Below are 23,778 nucleotides of genomic sequence, written 5' to 3'. Positions count from 1 at the left end.
TGCCAGGTTAAACGCTATTGATGTTTGCAACGCAATGTTTGACTGGAATGGTAAAAATTACGGTTATTTTCATCAGTTATGGCTTGTTAGCTCTAGCATGCTGCCCACTTCAGGTCAGACACAGATATCAAATTGTGTTGTAAGATGACAATTATTTGAATTAATTAATTATATAATTTATTTGAATTAATTGTCGAGAGAGAAAAAGAGGGAGAGACGGAGAGAGGGATGAAAGTTGCATGTGTGAATTTTCTGCGTCTGTGCGTCTCTCCCTACAAACAATGTAGCTGTGAGTTTGGTTACTTCAAAAACAGCAATTTTATCTCATCGTTGCTGACAAATCTAACGTAGTGACCCAGCATTGAAGCTATTTAAGTCGTGGGGCAGTGTTCAGAAGTGTGCGAGTGATGTGTGTGTTTGTGTGCGTCAATGAAAGCAGCGCATTAATATGAAACGTGATTAAAATGACTTAAGTATGGATATATATATATATATATATATATATATATATATATATATATATATATATATATATATATATATATATATATATATATATATATATATAATAATATATATATAATCGACCAGATGACAAACAAATATTTATTTTACATTTTATACTCAACAATTAAGTCTATTGTTTTAAGTTTAAGTATTGGAAGCACTTTATCATTGTCTAATAACTTGCATTAACTTTCTTTTTTCAGATGAACATAATGTACGACATTATTATTTCTGAAGTACTAAAGAAATTTGGTTTATATTTATTAAAAGAATTTTTATGTGAATTTGTGAAAAGGATCATTTCAAAAATATTTGATCAAATTTATATTAGTGATGATTCTATTACCAATATAGTATAAATGTATTAGAGGTGTCAAAATGGCTGAAATACTAAATTCGAATTTTTTACTTAAATATTATCATCATTATTTTGCTTCTCTCATGAGGCCACAACAGAATTCTAACGCATAATTATATTCGAATGCAACGTTTTTGCATTCAAATGTGGATTTCTATTTTAAATTCGACAAATTAATTATATAAATACTATTATTACTATATAAGCACCATTTCTATTAATTATATAAATATTATAAATACTTAAAATAAAAATAAAATAAAATAAATTTAATAAATAAAATAGTTAAAAATAAAAAATCTTAGTTTCTCAATCCTGCTCCTTGTTTTACATCAGGGTAGGGTTGGGAAGCCATAGTGCAGGGCCACCAGGGGCAGTATTGAGAAACACTTTAAAATATCTACAAACATTTGACAGTGAGGGACAGCTTTTACACAATTGGCATGGCTACAGTTCTCAGAAATAATAATTTTGTCCATTATTCAGTAGTTTCCCGGAGAGAGATCTTCATGTGTTTTGCCCACAACAAAACTTGTAAGTTATTTAATAAAATATTGTTAAAACAACATGCACAAGTGTTTTGTAGAATAATATATAATTTAAATGATATTAAATGTCACATTTCACATGTAATTTCAGGTGTTGTATGTTGGTCTGGAGCAGGTGGAACCGTCATAAAGATGATTAAGAGCAGGAATGCTCTTGAAAGCTTTCGGTATGTTCGGTATAAAGTTTAGTCATGATTTTTCAGTAGTATTACAGCACACTGTGAGTGTACTTTAGCACCGTTTGTTTCCCTAAGAACCATTATTTTCTTATTGTGGAGAACATTTAAAAAATCTAAAGAACCTTTTTCCACTATAAAGAACCTTCTGAGCACATCAATGCCAATAAAGAACCATTCTTTTAAAGAGTGTAATAACAGGAGACAATGAAAACAAAAACAAAATACAATGAAACTAAATGAAACTGACATGTAGCCTAATAACATAAACAAATGTTTTAATTTAAATATAAAAATTGCTATTTATAATGTTAATAACTGTGGAAACATCATCACAGTCTGTGAAAAGGTTAGGCCCACTACAGGACCAAGACTAAACCTTATTAAAAGGCATCAAATCCAAACTGAATATCTGACAAAAAGTTTTTTTTTTTAATTTTTTTTTTTTTACTTATTGACAAAAAAATAAATAAATAAGTGTAAATATCTTTAAGTCTATCTCTCTCTCATGCAGGGAACAACTAGAACCACCTCCAGACTGCATACAACACTTTAAGGCAAACACATCTCTCTTTGTGAAATCTCTTTCTGGCGGTTCGAGTGCCAGAGCGGACTCAGTGGAACAGTAAACAAAGCTGTGTGAGCAACTAAAAATGTTCACTGCAACTGGCCCACAAAGACTGCCTTGCTAAAGACAACGCAAGGCCGTCCTTAGGGTGGTGCAACTGGTACAGCTGCACTGTGCCCTGCACTTTAGGGAACAGACCGATGGGGCAGTTGGCCCCCAACCCCAACCTGGAACGCTCCCTACCTCGCACTGGGTCCACGCTAGCTTAGGATGACACTGGCACGACGGTAAGCCTTTTGATCATATATAGCAGATAAAAAAAATAAACAGATTACATTGTAGTTATCTTACTAGCTTATAGTGAGAGCTGAGTCAAAGCTTTTTCAATAAAATTCTTTAAATTGTGTAGTAATTAAATTAATTTTGCTCAACTTTCTGAGTCATAATTTCACAAACAGCCTGAGTGAATCACTGTGTGTGCGCTCTCTCTCTGTCTTTCCCTCTCAAAATGCGCAGATATTGCTTCCCGTGAATGACGATCGATGATCGGCTCCAAAAATCCTAATCGGAGCACCCTTACACAAGATCACTCTGCTGTGAGGGTGTATGCCAGATGCCAAGACATGGTGGCAATGTTCAAGAGAAATGCCTGACATGCCAACGTGTACAACCTGAGAAAAAATCTGAATAAATGGTGAAGAATATGAGCATCAGCTCATACATCATGAATTAATAAATGATGAGCATTGCAATGTGTCTGTGGTAATTTTTCACTGCTGATCTTTTAAAAGAGAATATTTTTGAAATTGCATTTGTACTTGACATTCATACAGCTTAGGTACATATATGTTCTACGTATATGTTCTACATTACAAAACTAATTTGATAGTAGCATATAGACCTATATATGGTAATATGATGTTAAAAAAAAATTTTGAAACATAAAACTTAAAAAGAAACAAAAATGTGTTGCAACACTCCTCTGTCTTTTCATAAAGTAGTATAAGTATGTCTTATACGTTTTGTTTAAAGTTCCAACCTAAAGCACTGCTGCATGTGTGTTTTCATGTGATCCTAAAGAGCTTGATTAGGCTGTTTCAGATGTGTTTGATTAGAGCTAAACTCTGCAGGACAGTAGGTCACAAGCAGCAAGGCTGAAAAGCTCTGAATTTTAATATTAGCAATATGACAACCAGATTGCCTCACTTTCTTAGTCAAAAAAATGTCCCCTGTCCAAATATTGTCCACAAGATGGAGACAAATGCACACTAAATAATACAAAATAATAGCAAAGGACCTAGTTTTGCAGACAGGGTTTAGATTAAGCCAGGAGAAAATTAGGAAAATTAGAAAATTAAATAGCTTTCCTAAATTTGCCATACGCAAACCTGAACTCAAGGTTGATTGCAGGGCTGAAAATTATTACTGGTGTGCATCTTGAGACAAAGCAATGGAACTGACATATTTACATTACATTCACTCATATACAAAACAACTTAAACCAAATCCACTCAAAACACATACATTAACACCAGACACCTTATCAGTATGTGTGTTCCCTGGGAATTGAACCCACTACCGTTTTGCGCTACTAACGCAATGCTCTACCACTGAGCCACAGGAACATGCATTCTAGTCTAAATAATACAGTTTTATAAGGCAGGGGACTGTGATTGATGAACACTTTTAGACAGAATTCTGAAAAGACAATGTTTCGATTACTTTTTTATATTAATAGTTGAGTAAAAACATGTCTTATACTTAGTTATGTAAACCCAACATTAAATAACTTAATGTTAAATCATTTAAAAAACACTGATGACCTATATTAACTAAAAGCTAAAATAACTTTTGCATGTCACATAAACATCAGTATTTGCAGTAAAAAGCATTTTATTTTTACAACAAAATATAAATATTTTAGTTTTGTCAATATTTCAATAATCCAGATGGTTAGTCTGTTTGTGAAGACCTTCAGAGAAAATGCAGGTCAGGCCAAATAATTTCTTACAATAGCATTAACATGCTTATTTTTAATGAACAAATTTAAATTCATTCAAGTATCAAGGTGCTTGAGTCATTGCAGCCACAGATATAAGTGGATATGAGAATTTTAAAAGCTTTCTGAAAGCGAGGATAGAAGAAACCATAGATTAGTGGGTTACAAGTGGAATTAAAGTATCCAAACCAAACCAAAGCATCAAACACATCACCAGGAGTCACAAAATTGAGGAAAGGATCTACAGCAGTGGCAGTAAAAAAAGGCAACCAGCAGAAATAAAAAACACCCATGACAATGGCCAGAGTTTTAGCTGCCTTTCCTTCTCTTTCAGTAGAGCTTTGGATCTTCAACCCTCCTGTTGCCATCACAGTCACTCTTTCTGACATAACTTTTGCATGTTTTCGTGCAACATGAAAGATTTCCATATACAGAGAGCTCATAATCGTCCCGGGAAGAAAGAATGTGAGAAGTGAACAAATAAGACCCCATTGTTTGTTAAAAAACAAAACACAACTTCCCACACAGTAAACCTGCATGATGAACGACTCCAAGCCAATTTTGTTTACCCCTGAAAACACAATAGAAAAGCTGTAGAGAAATGAAAAAAGCCATGTGAAGGTAGTAAATACAGACACAATGTTGTTTGTGACCCTCATTTTGTACCTCAGGGGGTCACAAATGGCCATGTACCTGTCGACAGATATTAAACTGAGATGTATTAAAGAAGAGATGCTGAAAGTCATGTCCAAACTAGAATGCACTTTACACACAACATCCCCCAGATACCAGCAGCCTTCAACAGATCGCACCATACTGTACGGCATGACCAAAGAACCCAGCAGACAATCGCTGGCAGCCAGAGAGCGAACAATCAGATGAGTTGGAGACTGAAGCTGTTTGAACTGAGAGATGGAGATGATGATCAGCAGGTTCCCAAAAACTGTTGTGAGGATCATCAGCACCATGAAAACATACATCGCCACTTTAAGTGCAGGGAGGCGGTGAGCTCTGGGACAGGAGTCCGGCAGGAGTGGATAGCAGAGAAACACATTCTCAGGGTAAATGCCAGTTTCATTTAAAGTCATAACTAAGATATAATCTGGTACACAAGATCAAAACACAAACTTTCCTTTGTAAATGTAAAAAAAAAAAAAAAATCACACAGATAATCAACCACGGTCAGAGAGACCAAAATACAAAGAAAATGATATACAGTACATGCACATAAGAAGATGATGATACGACATATAAGGAATCAGAAATCTAGTTTGTGTTATATATGTACTCAAGAATCCAAAACGGGTAACGCCCTTACTCGCATAAACATTTGAATATGCAATAAAATTGTGCAGTAACTGTGATACACGGAGTGACCCCATGTGGTGACAATAAATAAATAAATAAATACAACATTCGTTAATTCATTCAGTTTTATTTTTTCATTTCGAATTTATTCATAAGGTAAATATCAGAAGCATTGCTATACTTTTTACTGGGGAACAAGTGCAGTTAAATACTGCTGTGACTGTGACCGAGTAAACTTAGCCTACTTATAAATACTTTCTGATGATGCAGAATACCGCATACCGACGTGAGAGTCGTTTTTCTTTATTTCAGCTTTCATGTTGATATCAACTGTTTAAACTAACGATGCCAGGATCGCGAATTAATCACTCTTTTGAATCGGCCAAACGGATTGCAAAAAGATTTTAATTTATTTGTGATTAAGTTTGATTCTTTCGGAGAGTTCACAAACACGCTGAATCATTTGCAGCTTTTTTCCACGAGTAACTTTATAAGACAGAAGAGAGTTCTGGATGAGGTGATATTTAACGACAGTCCGTTGTAGGGAAAGCTTGCACATGACTTCTATCGTTTGTCAGCGATGAAGCCGATGTGCGTGTAGATTGTGAACGATACTCTACTGCAGGGAGAGACATTTATGTCCTGATATCCATACTAGTATTAATATATAAGGACACTTTATAATGAGGGGCCTGTGCTCCAGTACTTATGAAAGCCTACAAATCTAGTTAATACTGTGTGCGCACAACACATATTTAGCCTGATTATGGCTGGTTTTTAATTCAGAAGGATTTGTATTATTTATGTATTTGAACTGGACTGTGAATTTGCATATTAACCCACAGAAACACACTGAAATCCTTTCTTAATGTAATATTATGTATGCTGGTACACTTTTAATCTTTTTCTCCTTTTCTAATTTAATTCTGTAGAATGTTTTTACTATAATTTCCGTTGGTCGGAATAATGGTGATACCCAGTCACAGACACGTTGGAAAAAAAAAGGCTTCAATTTTATTTCCTTCAGTACCCAGTACGCAGCATTAGAAAGCGACATTAACTTACATATTCTACACCGAACGTGAGCGACTGAACAGTTTTGAGTGAGTGAGTGAGTGAGTGAGTGATATTGTTATGGATGTTGGTTCACAGTTTTAAAGTAAGTTTTCTTTAGCCTAATTTATTTTCAAGATCTGAGGTAAAATATCTATTGTTGCTTTCACTACGACTATAGATTCACGCAAAATAATATTCAAACTCATATTAGGCACTTTTAACATTGAATAAAGCACATAATCATTACCTGAGATTATCACTGTCATATTTTGTATGTTGTTCCTGCCGCCGCGACGTCGCAGAAAAAAATAAATAAATTCTAAAATAGAATTCCGTGTCGCTTTATTGTCACCGAGACACGTGTCGATGTCGCAGGTGGTTAAAACACAAACTACATGGAAAGGATACTTTTTATATCGCGTCACGTCTGTTTGGGACACACGGTGTTACAGTTTGATCACAACAAAAATCTAAGTATAAAAATAGTAATGCTGACTGATCTAATAATTGAATCTGCAATTAGGGAAAGTGGAGAGAAGAGATCCAGTCTGGAGATGAGCAGGAACAGTTGATTTGCATGGAAGACATGGAGATACAGATTTTTTCTTTGTTCATTTGTCTTTAATATTCAGCAGGCAAAGTTATTCTGTATCTAAATGCAAAAATGTTCATAATTTTTGGAATAAAACAGACCACTGTGGGAAAAAAATCTGAATATTTATCGTGTGACCATCTTTTGATTATTTTAACAAAAGCAATAATAATTGTAATTATATATATATATATATATATATATATATATATATATATATATATATATATATATATAATATATATATATATATATATATACAGTTGAGGCCAAAAATATTGGCCCCCTTGGTAAATATGATCAAAAAAGGCTGTGAAAATTCATCTGCATTGTTAATCCTTTTGGTCTTTTATTTTAAAAATTCACACAAATGTATGCTTTCATTGGATAATAAGAATTAAAAATGGGGGAAATATCATTATGAAGTAAATGTTTTTCTCTAATACACATTGGCCACAATTAATGGCCCCCTTTTATTCAATACTTTTTGAAACCTCCAATTGCCAGTTTAACAGGTCTAAATTTTCTCCTACGTATAATGCCTGATGAGGTTCGAGAACACCTGACAAGAGATCAGAGATCATTCCTTCATCCAGAATCACTCCAGACCCTTTAGATTCCCAGCTCCATTGGTGCTTCTTTTCTTCAGTTCACTCCTCTCATTTTCCGTAGGGTTCAGGTCAGAGGACTGGAATGGCCATAGCAGAAGCTTGGTTTTGAGCTCAGTGACCCATTTCTGTGTTGTTTTTGATGTTTGTGTTTGGGGTTATTCTATGGTTGGAAGATCCAAACATGGCCTATTATAAGATTTCTAACAGAGTCAGTCACTTACTGATTTTTTATCTGTTGGTATTTGATAGAATCCATGATGCCATGCATCTAAACAAGATGTCCAGGACCTCCAGCAGAAATATAGGCCCACAACATCAAAAAATACAGCAGTATATTTCATTGTACACATGGGGTACTTTTTTTCTCTGTGTTCACCAAACACATCTTGAGTGTTTGCTGCTAAAAAGCAAATTTTTTAGTTTCATCTGATCATAGAAGCTAGTCCCATTTAAAGTTCCAGTCATGGCTGATAACTGAATATGCTTTAGTTTGTTTTTGAATGAGCCAGGAGAATTTTTCTTGTAACCCTCTCAGACAACATGTGGTGATATGGGTTCTGTTTGACAATTTTTTAAAGGTTTTCTGAACCAAAGGCTCAACTATTTTCTGCAATTCTCCAGCTGTGACCCTTGGAGAGTCTTTAGCTACTCAAACTCTCCTTCTCACCGCACATTAGGACGATATAGACACACGTCCTCTTCCAGGCAGTTTTGTAACATTTTCTGTTGGTTGGAAATTCTTAATCATTGCCCTGATGGTGGAAATGGGAGTTTCCACTGCTCTAGCTCTTTTCTTAAAGCCACTTCACCAATTTGTGAAGCTCAGTTATCTTTTGCTGCACATCAGAAATATATTCTTTGGTTTTTCTCATTGTGATGGATGATTAAGGGAATTTGGGCTTTGCTTTCCCTCCTCTTTATATTTCTGTGAAAGAGGAAGCCAGAGCTGGATGATTTCATGTTTATAATCATGCTGGAGTGCTCAAAATTGTGAATATGAATGGGAATATACTTCAGAGATATTTTACTCATAAGAATTTTATAGGGGGGCCAATAATTGTGACCAACAAGTATTTGAGAAAAATTTCATAATGATATTTCCCCTCCATTTAAATTCTTATTATCCAATGAAAGGATACATTTTTGTTTTTAAATAAAAAAAAATATAAAAATATATATATATATATATATATATATATATATATATATATATATATATATATATATAGGTCAGTGGCCCTTGTCTTGGTATTGTTGGCAGAATTTGGCCCTCGTCTGAAAACTAACTGAGGAACCCTGCCCTAAATAATCATATTAACTTTAACTATCTTGTGCCCAATAATGAATGTACACGTATGGGTAAATGACAAATAATACCAGGATGAACTTTAGATTTAGGCTACAATTTATATGAATGTATATAAAAATCAGACAGTAAAAGTGTAAATATTCAATGTAACCTCTTAAAACTTAAATTGTGTCATGAAAATTGAAATGATAATAATTAGAAAAGATTTTAAAATGCTGTTTAACAGTTTTGAGCTAAGTCTCATATCAAGTGCCCCTATACAGTAATACTGTATATATAGAGTACAATTAGATATCCAATTGTTATTTAATATTTTGCTGTAATTGATCACGTTTGAACTTCCATATATGTCACTCAGTCATACTGTACACATACACACCAGTTATGATGCAATGCTTGTTTTATGCCAACAACAGTACCCAGGGGACTTATGATAATTTCTCACTTTTAATGACAGTGTGATTCTCAAAGGTGAGCAACTCTCACTGTTAAGTCATTCATCTACGTTTATGAAACAGAGTCCCAGAATGGTTTACTGTCACATCAATCTCACAATCTCTTACAATCTCACATCAAATTAACCCACTTTACTTGAACATGAACACATAAATACAGTATTAGTAGTCATTAACTTAATAGCATAATAGACTATTTTTATATTTATTTTATATAACAAAAAAGGGTTCATTATTTTTTTTTTTTCCTTAAAATGTAAGAGATATTTGGTCGTGAATCACAAACAACAACAACAAAAACTATGCTTTTCTTCCTGATAAAAGAACATACAGACATTACTTCCATATCTGAGAACAACGTCTTTATTTTACATATAATTTAGAAACCATTGTTGAGGTATTGGTACAAATTATTTACATTTGCTTACATCTAATACATTAAAAAAGACTGGAGGCCCCATCAACATGCTTAGGATGAGCCAAAATAGATACTTTATTACAGCGTTCAAGAAAAATGTTGAATAAGCAAAATATTTAATCATGTTTGGACTAACGGGTGTTAAAATGCATTACAATAAAATAGTCTTTGTTATTAAATCTTAGAAATGTGCACAGTGTTTACTCATGTGTACATTATAATAAAAGTAGGACAATATTCATTCTGGATGAAAAATAAATATTGTCATTAAACCTTAACGTGCAAAAAAATGTATTCATGCATATATTAGGTATTTCATTAAAAGATAAAATTGTGTGGTAAAGCTGATATAAATTCATATTCATTGAAATGTCAAGGTGTGTGACTTACTGATGCCACAGATATAAAGTGGATATGAGTATCTTAAAGGCCTTCTGAAAGCGGGGATAAAAGCAGCCATAGATCAAGGGGTTACAAGTGGAGTTAAAATATCCAAACCAAACCAAAGCATCAAAAACATCAACAGGAGTAACAAAATTAAGGAAAGGGTCAATAGCAGTGGCAGTAAAAAAAGGCAGCCAGCAGAGATAAAAAACACCCATGACAATGGCCAGAGTTTTAGCTGCTTTGCTCTCTCTCTGTGAAGAGGTTTGGCAATTACTGCCTACAGTGGGGGCAACAGACACTTTCTCTGACAGGACTTTGACATGTTTTTTCACAACATTGAAGATGCTCATGTACAGAGAACTCATGATAGTTCCTGGAATCAGAAACACAAAAAGTGCACAAATTAAGCCCCATTCTTTGTTAAAAAACAAAACACAGCCACCAAAACAAGAAATCTGCAATATAAGTTCCTCTAAACCAACATTGTTTACCCCCGTAAACACAACAGAAAAGCTGTACACAAATGAAAACAGCCATGTGAAGGTAATAAATACAGTCACAGTGTTATTTGTGACCCTCATTCTGTATCTTAGAGGGTCACAAATGGCCCAGTACCTGTCAATAGCAATTAAACTGAGATGCAATATGGAAGAGATGCTGAAAGTCATGTCTAAACTAGAATGCACTTTACACACAACATCTCCCAGATACCAGCAGCCTTCAACAGATCGCACCATACTGTACGGCATGACCAAAGAACCCAGCAGACAGTCGCAAGCTGCCAGCGACTGAACAATCAGTCAACAATCAGAGTGAGTTGGAGACTGAAGCTGTTTGAAGTGAGAGATGGAGATGATGATCAGCAGATTCCCAAAAACTGTTGTGAGGATCATCAGCAGCATGAAAACATACATCACCACTTTAAGGACGGTAAGTCGATGAGCACTGGGACAGGAGTCCGGTCGGAGTGGATAGCAGAGAAACACATTCTCAATATCAGTTTCATTTGCAATCATCACGTCTCCTTCAAATAGTGACTGATGTGCAAAACTGAAACACAATATTTGTTTGGTAAATGTAAAAAGCCACTCAAATATTGACCAGATTGTGCCTAGAATTATTTCATAAATAATGACATGGTAAAGACAAATATGCAAAGAAAGATTAATATAAATACAGTACATGCCCACTCAATTTAATATGTTAAATGGACTCAGGCTTGTCAATATATACTCTGAGATTCAAGTTAACCCTCCTACATCTGTCAGCGTTACCCATAGTTACAAAAAAAAAACACAGGTGATAAAAAAAATAGAAATCAACCTAGAATGCAAGGAATTTATACTTTAAATAGTTATTACTTATTGTTTGAAATAAAGAAATAAATAAATAATTAGGTGGGAGGAAAAATTATATTTCAGTATTTTGTTTTGTGAGGAAAAACAATATTCCTGTGCTTTTTCAAGCAAATATAAAATTTCTTGGGAAAAAAAAAAAAAAAAAAAAAAAAAAAAAAAAGAAAAAAAAAAAAAAACAAAAAAAAAAAAAAAAAAAAAAAAAAACAAAAAAAAAAATTCAAGAACGCAATATTTTGTAAGTGAACAAAAGTTTTCAAGCAAAAAATTGCCGCTTACCTTTATTTTTATTTGTTAGAATAGAACTCAATATTTTAACTAATTACAAAATCCGAGTAATCAGAGTCTACTGATTAATCAGTGAAATAATCAACAATTAGTCGATTTAATCATACTAATAATTGTTAGATTAATCGATTATCAAAATAATTGTTTTCTCAAAAACCACACCAAACAGACTTTTATTGTAAGATATGGACCCGACAGTAATAACACAACATGTAAGTAACAATGTTCATTCTAATGCCTAATCTCTGATCAGTGATTTCTGTTAAGTAATGATTCATGTGCAGTTCATGTTCTTTGTCTCAAAATCATTTATAGCTGTTTATGTGTCAGTAAATCAAGCCAGTGACTAAACAGTCAACTACACATTCTCTCTTATTTAATTTGTGATTAAATTATATACAGAAAGCATACAAAGAACACTCCATTTATGATGGCTGGAGCTGTCAATGACACAGCACAAGATTATAATCAATGATGCAGAATACACTGCACAGTAAATCTTATTTACATCATGTTTGCACTGTTAGTTAAGATAAAAGCATTCGTGAGAGTGCAGAACTCGAGTTGCAATGTCGAGATCACTGCATTCAAGTGCTCAGCAGTCTGTCATGGGGTACAATAAATCTTTCATGTAACCAGAGTAGATCTAAAAATAATGCTAATCAGCACTTTTCACAATTATTTAATTTCGACAGCTATAATAGTAAAAACATAGAAAAAGTTTTCAAGAGAGCTCCACATCTAATACTTATTTAATATGTGAAGATGTTAGCCAATCATTAGTGGGCATTCACAACAAGTCTCTCTGCAGACACATCAGGGTAGAAAATGGCCTTTTATTTCTAAATTGACCATTTTGATTAAACAATCATACCAACATTACAAGTGCACCTCAAGAAACATTCTGAAAAAATAACAATTCATGACCCCTTTAAGCCTCATTCACACTGCAAATGACTCTTGCTTCATACTGCTAAAGACCTGTTCACATCGCCATTGACACACGGCGACAAAACAACATGATTCTATTAATTTCAGTGGAGAGCTAGTGATTTCCAGTGGTAGTGTTCACATTAAAACCGCTTTTTTTTTTTTTTGTCAAATTCGAATGACGTTTTAAAAGTGTTTGGTAGTATGAGTGAGTTTAATTTGTAGAGTTGTAGATCGTTCATCTGGTTAATTGCTAATTTTAGCTATCAAGACACTGCAAGTCTTAATGCACATATCCGATCTTTTGACCATATCCGATTTTTTGGCCCACCTGTTTACATTCACTTTAGACATGATTGGTATACGATATCAGTGTTTAAATTAATTCCCGCCCAAAATTATTGTCTGCAGTTATTGCTATATTGCTATATATTTGCTATGCACATGGTAGACTCTTGGGTTTTGAATGGCCGTCCTATTAAAATTAAAGTCATGCCAGTTTAAATATTAAAGTGTTTTAAGCCATTCAAGTGTGAGACAGCACAGAATATATTTCACTGCGGTACTTACACGCTGTGATAGACCTTTTCTGAAAAAGATTGAAATGTGTTACCGTTGTGATGGATCATTTCTGTTTGCGCCGCCACACACACACAAAGCCACAGCTCGGCTCGGAAAGCACATGAGTAAGGGCTACCAAACTGAGCGTTCTTTCGCGCCTTCATCAACAAATGCACACACAGCACGTCAGAATGACAGTCTTGAGGAGTATCCATGTAAACGAGTATTGTTTCCGATCCGCACTTTACCCAAAACCAGCAGGTTCACAACTTTCTTCAACCCCTAATAGGTCCTACTGCTCGGCCCCATCGCCTTTTATGCTCTAATGCATAGGCTATTGCACTTATTATGGACTTAACAGTGCTTTACAAAGGTCATCTTCCTCCATTTCAAAACAAGCATGTGTTCAAAATGTAAAGAAATGCTTATATTACTGCAATGGCCATTGGAGCAAACTAACCCCGTGACATCACACACGGTGGTACTGCAAGATGGCGGCGCCCTTGCTCCAAAAGATATAACAAAACATCCTTTTTCTTTAAAATGTTTACATTAATCACATTTGTTATATATTTTTAAATCAAAGTGGAAATCACTTTACTAAATAATGTTAACTTAACTGACACTTTAAAGTTCTGCATAATGAAGGGCGTGGCCACTTGAGTGACAGATGGATTGCCGCTGCTGTCACCACTGTCGAGTTAGGCAGGCATGGTTTCAGGAGCCAGCTCCACCAACTTCCTGCCTCTTTGCCCATTTTTCGATTATCTGGGAGTGACGTCTGGCTCCGCCCACTTTGGGCTTCAAAAATGCTTTTAAAAAAACCTGCTGGTGATGTCACGGACACTGCGTTCATGTTTTTATACAGTCTATGGTTTAGACGTAGGTCGAATGTCCAGATATCAGCTATGTATCTGATATAAAACCACATTTGCAAGTGTCTCAGATCGGATGCGAAAAAATCGGATCTCGCGTGCAACACATTCCGATTTGTCTCAGATGTTAGCAAAAAAATCAGATTTTTTGTGCCAGTGTAAATGCAGCCATACAGACATTGGAGACATTATGGTGTTGTCAGCAGCACTGAGTGGATTTCTCCCACTTCTATATGGCTGGTCAACAACAGAAAAAGCTAAAGATTTGACCAATGTTGCCTGGAATATCTACCTGTATAACAGACTTCAAAGTGAACTAACCTGATAACTTATGAAGTTTAACAACATATCGACCTTATCATGATAATTTTTTTTAGAAAAATCATGTTCAAATGTGAATCCCAAATATGATCCATGATACTTTTAAACAACGTCTATTTGTTCATCTCTCAATCATCATTGTATTGCACCTCACCAATTCATAAAATACAGAGCTTTGATTATAAAAATAAGCATTTAAATATCATCTTACTAAAACATATTATTGTGAGATTGATATGTAATTTTATGCAAGCAGTCTGCTATGCTGCTATAATTTATATGATTTACTCGATTTACTTTAGACATCAAAATTTCACCTTATATGACTATTGTCATATGAATATATCAGCAACTGTTCCAAATTGCATGTTTTTGCTCAGTTTGGTCCTCATCATTCATATTCTCACTATATCATATTATATGAGTAATAAAAGCCTGAGGAATCAAATAAGATACTCAACAAAAACATACTGCATGCAAACTTTTTTATATTGTTTATTTTTTTTTATTTTTTTTTTAATATATATAAGCCTATCCACCTTTTTCCTGATGTAAAAATGGGCGCCACCTTTTGTAAATTCTATGGGTCTAGCTTCAAGTCTCATTTGTGTCCAGCTATTTTTGCTGTACAAAACAGTTCATTTCGCTGCTTGATATTGACAATTGATGTGTCCTGTCATATTATTTTAATCTGTTATCTTAATTAAGAACACACTGGTTTGTACTGCAAACAGTTTTACCGTTTACTGCACGTTGTTATTGTGCTCGTTATTTACCTATATCGGCTAATGAAACGGAAGTCTTACCCATAATATTACTTTAACAACAGCTGGGGTGAAAAAATAAGTGCAGTAACAGTAAAAAAAAAAAAGGAAGCCAGCAGAACAAAAAACACCGATGACAATGGCCAGAGCTTTAGCTGCATTTCTCTCTCTGTGAGCAGAGCTTTGGCTCTTCAACCTTCCAGTCACTCTTTCTGACATAACCTTTGTGTGTTTTCGTGCAACATGAAAGATTTTTATATACAGAGAGTTCATGATCGTCTTTGGAAGGATGAATACAAGAATTGGACGCATAATACCCCACTCTTTGTTAAGAAACAAAACACAACTTCCCATACAGTAAACCTGAATGAAGAACGACTCCAAACCAATTCTGTTTATACCTGAAAAAACAACATAAAAGCTGTACACCAATGAAAACACCCATATGAAGGAAATTAATGCAGTCACTTTGTTGTTTTTGATCCTCATTTTGTATCTTAGAGGGTCACAAATGGCCGTGTACCTGTCGACAGATATTAAACTGAGATGCAGTAAGGAGGAGATACAGAAGCTCATGTCTAAACTAGAATGCACTTTACAAACAACATCTCCCAGATTCCAGCAGCCTTCAACAGATCGCATCATACTGTACGGCATGACCAAAGAGCCCAGGAGACAGTCGCTGGCAGCCAGAGAGCGAACAATCAGATGAGTTGGAGACTGAAGCTGTTTAAAGTGAGAGATGGAGATGATGATCAGCAGGTTCCCAAAAACTGTTGTGAGGATCATCAGCACTATTAAAACATACATTGCCACTTTAACTACAGCAAGATGATGCAATTTAAGACAGGAGTCTGACCAGAGTGGATAGAAGAGAAGCATATTTACAATGTCAGTTTCATTTGAAGTCATCACATCTGAACCAGAATCTGATATAAATAAGCCAAAGTATAGACAGAATTATAGTTTGGTAAAGACCAATATCCAAATACATGTGAACATATATAGTACATGCCCATCTAGTTTAACTCCCTAAATGGATTCAGAGCAGCTCAGATTTGATATATACTCTTAGATTTGAGGTAAGCCTCCCTACACCTGTTATCCATAGTAAAAATAAAAAAATAAATAAAACTCAGATTAAATGGGGAAAATGTTAACCACTTAATTATGTCCTGAAACGGAGATTGACTAAAAACAAAATGTGTTACTGAAACAATTTAATTTTTTTCCTTTATTTGTTTATTTATTTATTTATTTTTTTAATTAATGTGATATAAAATGTAAACATATTTTAGAACTTCCAGAACAAAAATCACCAGTCCAAAATGACCATTGGAAGATTGACATCAAAACCATAAAATCATTATAGGTGCTGTATTTTGTGAGCTTTTCTGGTGTTGACCTTTTCTGGTGTTTAGGATTTTTCAATGAATGTTTCTAACCAGACAGAGGGATAAATGCGCACAGGGATAAAAGGCACATTTGATTTTACTCTAAACTAGATGGCAAAAAAAACTGACCACTGCACTTTTCTAAACATCTGTGTATTACTATGCACATGGAAATATGGCAGAACTGAAACTAAAGCAATTGTGAGCAGCATCAAAAAAGCTTTGTTCACAATGCAGTGACGATAACACGATCCCATTTATTTTCAATAGAGAGATTTTGACATCTGGCAACATGAGCAAAACAACTGTTGCCAACATAATGCAGGCCTGTCTAGCAATGCTCCCACTAGTCTATAAGCTGTGCATGTATCAATGTAATGAATGAGGGGAACTGACTGTCAAAATTTTAGGTGGTATTTTCTTTTCATTTTGAATCTTTAAAGGGGTCATATGATGCCATTTCAAATTTTCCTTTCTCTTTGGAGTGTTACAAGCTCTTGATGAATAAAGAAGATCTGTGAAGTTGCAAAGACTAAAGTCTCAAATCCAAAGAGATATTCTTTATAAAAGTTAACACTTGTCCACGCCCGCCTGAAACGGCTCGTTCTAACACACCCCCACATATCTACGTCACTATGTGGGAAGAGTTGCATGATACCGCCCAGATTTTCATGCAAAGAAAGAAGGCTTACCTTTTATTTTCGTTGTAGTATTGTTGTTGCTGCCGCCACCTCTATGTTGTATAAACGCTGTGTGTTTCACTGTGAAAGCGAAACTACTTTGTTTGGCCTTCCAAAAGAGGACGATATCCGCTTCGTCGTGCCTGGGGCTGATGCATGCTGGTCGGTGAGGAAATACATCAACTTTACAACTTTCACAATATGTTAAGCTTTGTAACATTTCCGTCACACGCTTTAGGCATTCGGCCAATCACAACACGCTGGATAGCTGGCCAATCAGAGCACACCATGCTTTTCAGAACGATGAGCCTTGTAAAAATTTACACGTTTCAGAAGTCAGGGCATAGAGGAGAAACAATAATGTACAGGATGTGGAAAATAATGTGTTTTTAAACCTTAAACCGCATAAACATTAATGAAATTTCATTAATGAAATTTTATTAATTTCATTACACCAAATACACATTAATTTCATTACACCAAATACACAAAATAATGTTCTTTTTAGCAGCATCATATGATCCCTTTAAGGTTTTGAAAATGTGTTTGAAAAAAGCCACTGTGCAGGTTTCTCTTTGTGCGGTTTGGTTAGCAGTGACTGAAACGCAGCTTTACACACAACTGTCAGTCTGCATGGAGAGGATCTTGAGACTCCAGTAGCTTCAAACACCTGTCTGCTGCTCAGCAGTGCCTTTTTTACAGCTGGCATTACAATACAGTTCATTTGTTTGACAGAACTTTCCTTAATAAATCTTTATCTGACCAAGATCTTCTGTGCTCTAAGTCACTCACAAATCTTTTGAAAGTTTAGTAATTTATTTTGCAAGACATTGCTTTGTTTCATACTTTTCATCTAAAGAAAGATCTTTCTTCCTCACCATATTTCATGAGAACTGTGACTTGCTTAATAACGTGGAACAACCTCTTTAAGTAGGGTTTCCATTTACCTAAGAAGACCTGGCAAACCTGTCTGAGATTGAGACCAGTTATCTAAAAAGATGTGAAAAACAACACAAACAAATATCTGACTCTTTATTATACCAAAATCCTATAATCCGCAGTGTATAAAGTGGGGCAATTCCAACTTTGCAAGGATAGTCTGGCACTTCTGACTCACAGCCTGTATGTACATTTTCATATTAAAAAAAAATATGCAACCGACAAATTTTGAGCAGTGTAGAGTAGCGCTTGTTGTTTGTCGTTTCTCCGATCACAAATGCAGACATGTTTTTATGTCTACGCAGCGCGATATGCAACACAACATGTAAAAAGACAGTATAAAATCATTATAATCTGTAATCACGTCCCCACTGGATGCAACAAATGCCTTGTTTGTAATGGTTTTTTTATTGGTTTTGTCTTGTCGCTCCGGGACACGGCATCACAGTACATTAAGTGGCGTAACATTTCTGTCACACGCTTAAGGTATTCGGCCAATCACAACACACTGGATAGCTGGACAATCAGCATACACCTTGATTTTCAGAACGATAAACTTTGTAAAAATCAATGTGTTTCAGTAAGGCGGGTCATAGAGGAGCAACAGTAATATACAGTATGTGGAAAATAATGTGTTTTGTTTTTACCTTAAACCACATAAACACATTATAAAATAATGTTCTTTTTAGCAACATCATATGACCTCTTTAAAAATCATATTGTGAAATCAGTATCGTGAGTCGTATCGCATCATGAGTTGAGTAAAATCATTGCACCCCTAGTAGTGTGCAAACTCTACATGGAGATGTTTAGATAACTATAAATGGATTCACGCATTCATGTTTTTCAAAATATTTAGCTGATAGATCTCAATTTAAATGCTTCAGTTTGTATTTTATTCTATTCTATTCTGTTCTATTCTATTCTATGCTATTCTATTCTATTCTATCAGTTTAAATGCTTCAGTTCGTTTTTTATATTATATTATATTCCTAATAAATAACTGACCTCAAAGGGGGACTTTATGAGCAATAAATAAACATTTAATTTTTGATGGTTTGAAAATATTAAAACATAATAAAAGTAAGCTGATGGTTTTAGACATGCAAAAAACACATTATGGTTGTCCCAAACCATCTCACTGTCACCCTTCATTTTTCATTATATTATGTTATATTATATTTGTAAAAAATTTAACTGTTCTACATGAGATCTTTTTTTATGATTTTTGAATAGAATTTATTGGGAAGTAACACAGCGCAGCAAAAAAAAAAAAAAAATGTTTTCTCAAGCAAGCTAAAATGTGGATCATTTAGTTATAGCAAGAGTCAAATAAAAAATAAATAGCACAATAATGTTAAAAAGTTAACTTTCAGATTGTAACTGGCTTCCTGTCAATCATTTTCTCTCTTTTCAGTTTTTAAACAGAAGATATAAGTGTGACTAGGTCAGTCCATTTGAAGATACTTCCCTTAATCATCAGGATCTTCTTCAGGAAATTTAAAGCAAACAAACTGCCAAAATATGACATTTTCTAAAGGGAGACACACTGTGATCAAAAGAGTTGAATGTAATAAAAGCAATTTATAATGTTAATTTCAGAAAAAATGCATGCTATTTGGGTTTATTATAATTGAAAAATATTTTGAACATTGTACAAACCCTGCATGTGTGCCCCTCTTTTCCACCAGATTACTAAAAATATTAAGATCATTGCTTCAAGTTAAACTCATTTGCAAAATTGTTTCAGCATTTATGAAATAAAAATAATTACATAAAAATAAATATTTATTGTGATGCCTGAAATAAGTGTGAGAGCAGTATTCATTCAAATATCAAGGTGTTAGAATGCTTGTTGCCACAGATATAAGTGGATATGAGAATCTTAAAGGCCTTCTGAAAACAAGGGTAGAAAAATCCATAAATCAGTGGGTTACAAGTGGAATTGAAATATGCAAACCAAAACAAAGCATCAAAAACAACAGCCGGGGTCCAAAAATTTAAAAAAGGGTCGAGAGCAGCAGCAGTAAAATATGGCAGCCAACATAACAAAAAAACACCCATGACAATGGCCAGAGTTTTAGCTGCTTTTCTCTCTCTGTGAGCAGAGCTTTGGCTCTTCATCCCTCCAGTCACTCTCTCTGACATAACCTTTGCATGTTTTTGTGCAACATAGAATATTTTTAAATACAGAGAGCTCATGATCATCCCGGGAAGGAAAATGTGAGAATTGGACATACAATACCCCACTGTTTGTTGAAAAACACAACACAACTTCCCACACAGTAAGTCTGCAATATAAGCATCTCCAGTCCATCTGCAGTTATCCCTGAAAAACACAACAGAAAAGCTGTACACAAATGAAAACAGCCATATGAAGATAATAAATGCAGTCACAGTGTTGTTTGTGACCCTCATTCTGTATCTTAGAGGGTCACAAATGGCCATGTACCTGTCGACAGATATTAAACTGAGATGCAGTATTGAGGAGATACAGAAGCTCATGTCTAAACTAGAATGCACTTCACACACAAAATCTCCCAGATACCAGCAGCCTTCAACAGATCGCACCATGCTGTACGGCATGACCAAAGAGCCCAGGAGACAGTCGCTGGCAGCCAGAGAGCGAACGATCAGATGAGTTGGAGACTGAAGCTGTTTTGAAGTAAGAGATGGAGATGATGATCAGCAGATTCCCAAAAACTGTTGTGAGGATCATCAGCACCATTAAAACATACATCGCCCCTTTAACAACAGTAAGACGATGCAATTTCAGACAGGAGTCTGGCCGGAGTGGAAAGCAGAGAAACATATTCTCAGTTTGATTATCATTTGAAGTCATCACATCTAATCCAGATGCTGACAATTATAAACATAATTATAAAAGGAATTGTTTTATGAGAAAATGTTTAGTAAAGACTAATATCCAAAGAAAGATAAATATATATATATAGAACATGCTGATCCATTTTAACAACATAAATGTACTTAGTGTAGCATGGTTTTCTCCATATATACCCTCATATTTGAAATAACCCCTCCTACACTCCTCAGTTTAACCCATGGTTACAAAAACAACATGAACTCAGGAGATAAAAAAAAAATAATCAGACCCAGTTCATAAAATGTGATCCGACATGCTTTCGCAATCCGTTCCCTTGGATTTGTAAACTCACGGATTTGTGGCCCCGCCCCCACCGGCAGATCCATTTGTGTCTATGAAACATTATTTTTCATAGTATCCTATGAGACCATGATCCGCACTCACAAAATAGTCTTCTTTTTAGCGTTTATTATATATTAATCACCAATAGGATAAGACTCCACCACCTGTGTTTTATAGCCTAAAATAAACGCTAAAAAGAAGAATAGAAAATTCCCTGAATTTAAAAAGAAAAATAAACAGAGTTTCGAGAGAAGAAGGTAAAAAGCAATACAAAAAAAATAATGTGCCGGTTATGTTGTCATTCCTTTGCTCTCTAACTGAATGCAATGTTATAATAGGCCTAATTATTTAATAATAAAATTAACAGTGAAGCATGCATCTAACTCTGGGGGAAAAAGCTTAGTATAATAAAATCACCTAAATAAGTCTTCATGTTAAGAAAGAACTGTAAACAAACACATTTCCAAAACTGTAAAAGGTTATTTAAAAATAAAACATTAATTAATTATTTTATGACAAACATTTTACTGTCTTAAGTCCACTCATTTATTTAGCCTATAAATTAAAATAATAATAATAAAAATGACTATTATTTTTTATTATTATTATATATTATTATACAGGTTATGCATAAGAAGCTTTTATCCAAAATGACTTACAAAAGAGGAACAAATTACTCCAGGGTCAGTCACAATGCCAGGTTTATAATACAATAATAATCAAGTGCTAACATTATCACAAATTAAACAAGATTTTGATGCACATCTTTCTTATTAAATCGTTGTATTCCACATTGTACTACAATTGAGAGACAATCACTTAAGACACTTTGCTGTAGGTCTATTCCACATAATAATATTCACTAAAACAGTATGTTAACACGTAGGCTACCTAGGAGCTTGCTGCATGAATCCGTGAGTACAGTTTACAAATCCGAGGGAACAGATTGCAAAAGCGTGCGCATGGATTATGAATTCGTGGGTTCAGATTCAAAAACCGAAGATACGGTTTACAAAATCTGAGCACATGGATTGGATATTCATGGGTACAGTTTATTAATCCGTGGGCACGATTTGTTAAACCGAGGGAACAGTTTAAGAATTTGTGAGTACGGTTTACAAACTGATGGGATGGAGTGCAAAACTGTCACCACTGATTGTATTTTTTTCTCCTACAGGTGACCTCCCGGGCTCCGTAAAATTCTGTACAGAAGATGTGTAATAGCACCCACTACCGTATAACAATGAAAACACGGAGCACAAGTATAGCTCAAATATATTTAAACGTAGTATAGGTCAAGTATACTTAAATGTCATTTTAAGTATATTTCTGAGAAGTACATAAAGCCCATGTCTGAGAAGTACATAAAAAGTAGACTGAAAGTATACTGTCATATTTTTTAGTTTTTGTAAGTGTAAACGAACTGAAAAGAAGCTTTGAGCATGAGTATAGAAGATGGAGTTTGACTTACTGGAGGTCACTCCAGTAATTATATCCATTATATATATATATATATATATATATATATATATATATATATATATATATATATATATATATATATATATATATATATATATATAATAAAACGTCCAGTCGATCTTCTTGCAGAAAAGACAAGAAGCAGTGGCTGAAGTGGCTACACAAGAGGTGATTAAAATTATGAAGACATAACATCAATATGAAGAGGAAATTAGGAAACTTGAGACAGAGGAAGAAAGGTTAATAGCCTAGAGAGAAGATCAAGAAAAGGAGAATTCAAGAAAAAGGGTTTAATTTATCTCAGAAAGTACTATAAGGAAAATAAAGCTGGAGGAGAAGAAAAGGGAAGTGGAACAATTGGAGGAACTAAAAAGGCACAATGCAGCACAAGCAAGGCTACAAGTTTATGCTGAAAGCATCAAAGGTGATGATGAGTTTGAACAGTGTTCTGTTCCTCTGCAACAAAGACAAGAAGATTATACTTCTCAACCAAGCGTTCCTATTTCTTTTTCTCAGCCATTCATGTTACCTCAAGTCACTGCCCCTTTAAACCAACCCTCTTGTTCTCCTCAAAAAGTACCAATCACCCAAGATCATATCTCTCAGTCAGCTACATTGGCTGATCTAGTGATCTTGTGAAGGCACTTGCTGAAACAATTACAGCCAATAAGATTCCAATTCCAGAACTAGTTGTTTTCTCTAGTGATCCTCTGAAGTAAAATGACTGGAAA

At 34.5% G+C, this 23,778-nt stretch overlaps 1 protein-coding gene, 1 long non-coding RNA gene and 3 pseudogenes across 2 annotated transcripts; 1 reads left to right on the top strand and 4 right to left on the bottom strand.

Annotated features, from left to right (window-relative positions):
* The first annotated feature begins 785 nt into the window (after positions 1-785).
* Positions 786-2,906, top strand: LOC109086268. The gene is made up of 4 exons (XR_002017097.2): positions 786-1,399; positions 1,505-1,580; positions 2,104-2,444; positions 2,674-2,906. It is a non-coding gene; the product is annotated as an uncharacterized LOC109086268 (long non-coding RNA).
* A 1,303-nt stretch (positions 2,907-4,209) lies between these two features.
* Positions 4,210-5,244, bottom strand: LOC109089743 (trace amine-associated receptor 4-like). Its single transcript, XM_019103708.2, has one exon. The coding sequence runs from the start codon at positions 5,242-5,244 to the stop codon at positions 4,210-4,212; it is 1,035 nt and encodes a 344-aa protein (XP_018959253.1).
* A 5,022-nt stretch (positions 5,245-10,266) lies between these two features.
* LOC122149086 lies at positions 10,267-11,609 on the bottom strand (annotated as a pseudogene).
* A 3,832-nt stretch (positions 11,610-15,441) lies between these two features.
* Positions 15,442-16,465, bottom strand: LOC109080729 (annotated as a pseudogene).
* Positions 16,466-20,177: 3,712 nt separating this feature from the next.
* LOC122149085 lies at positions 20,178-22,004 on the bottom strand (annotated as a pseudogene).
* Positions 22,005-23,778: the final 1,774 nt, after the last annotated feature.

This window comes from Cyprinus carpio, chromosome A20, assembly GCF_018340385.1.
Source record: "Cyprinus carpio isolate SPL01 chromosome A20, ASM1834038v1, whole genome shotgun sequence".
NCBI classification, from domain to species: domain Eukaryota; kingdom Metazoa; phylum Chordata; class Actinopteri; order Cypriniformes; family Cyprinidae; genus Cyprinus; species Cyprinus carpio.
Note: the sequence above shows the minus strand (reverse complement) of the source record. Positions and strands in the feature narration are given on the sequence as shown.

Coding starts and splice junctions, on each gene's coding strand:
- LOC109089743 (XM_019103708.2), bottom strand. CDS start 5,244: ATGACTTTAAATGAAACTGGCATTTACCCTGAGAATGTGTTTCTCTGC.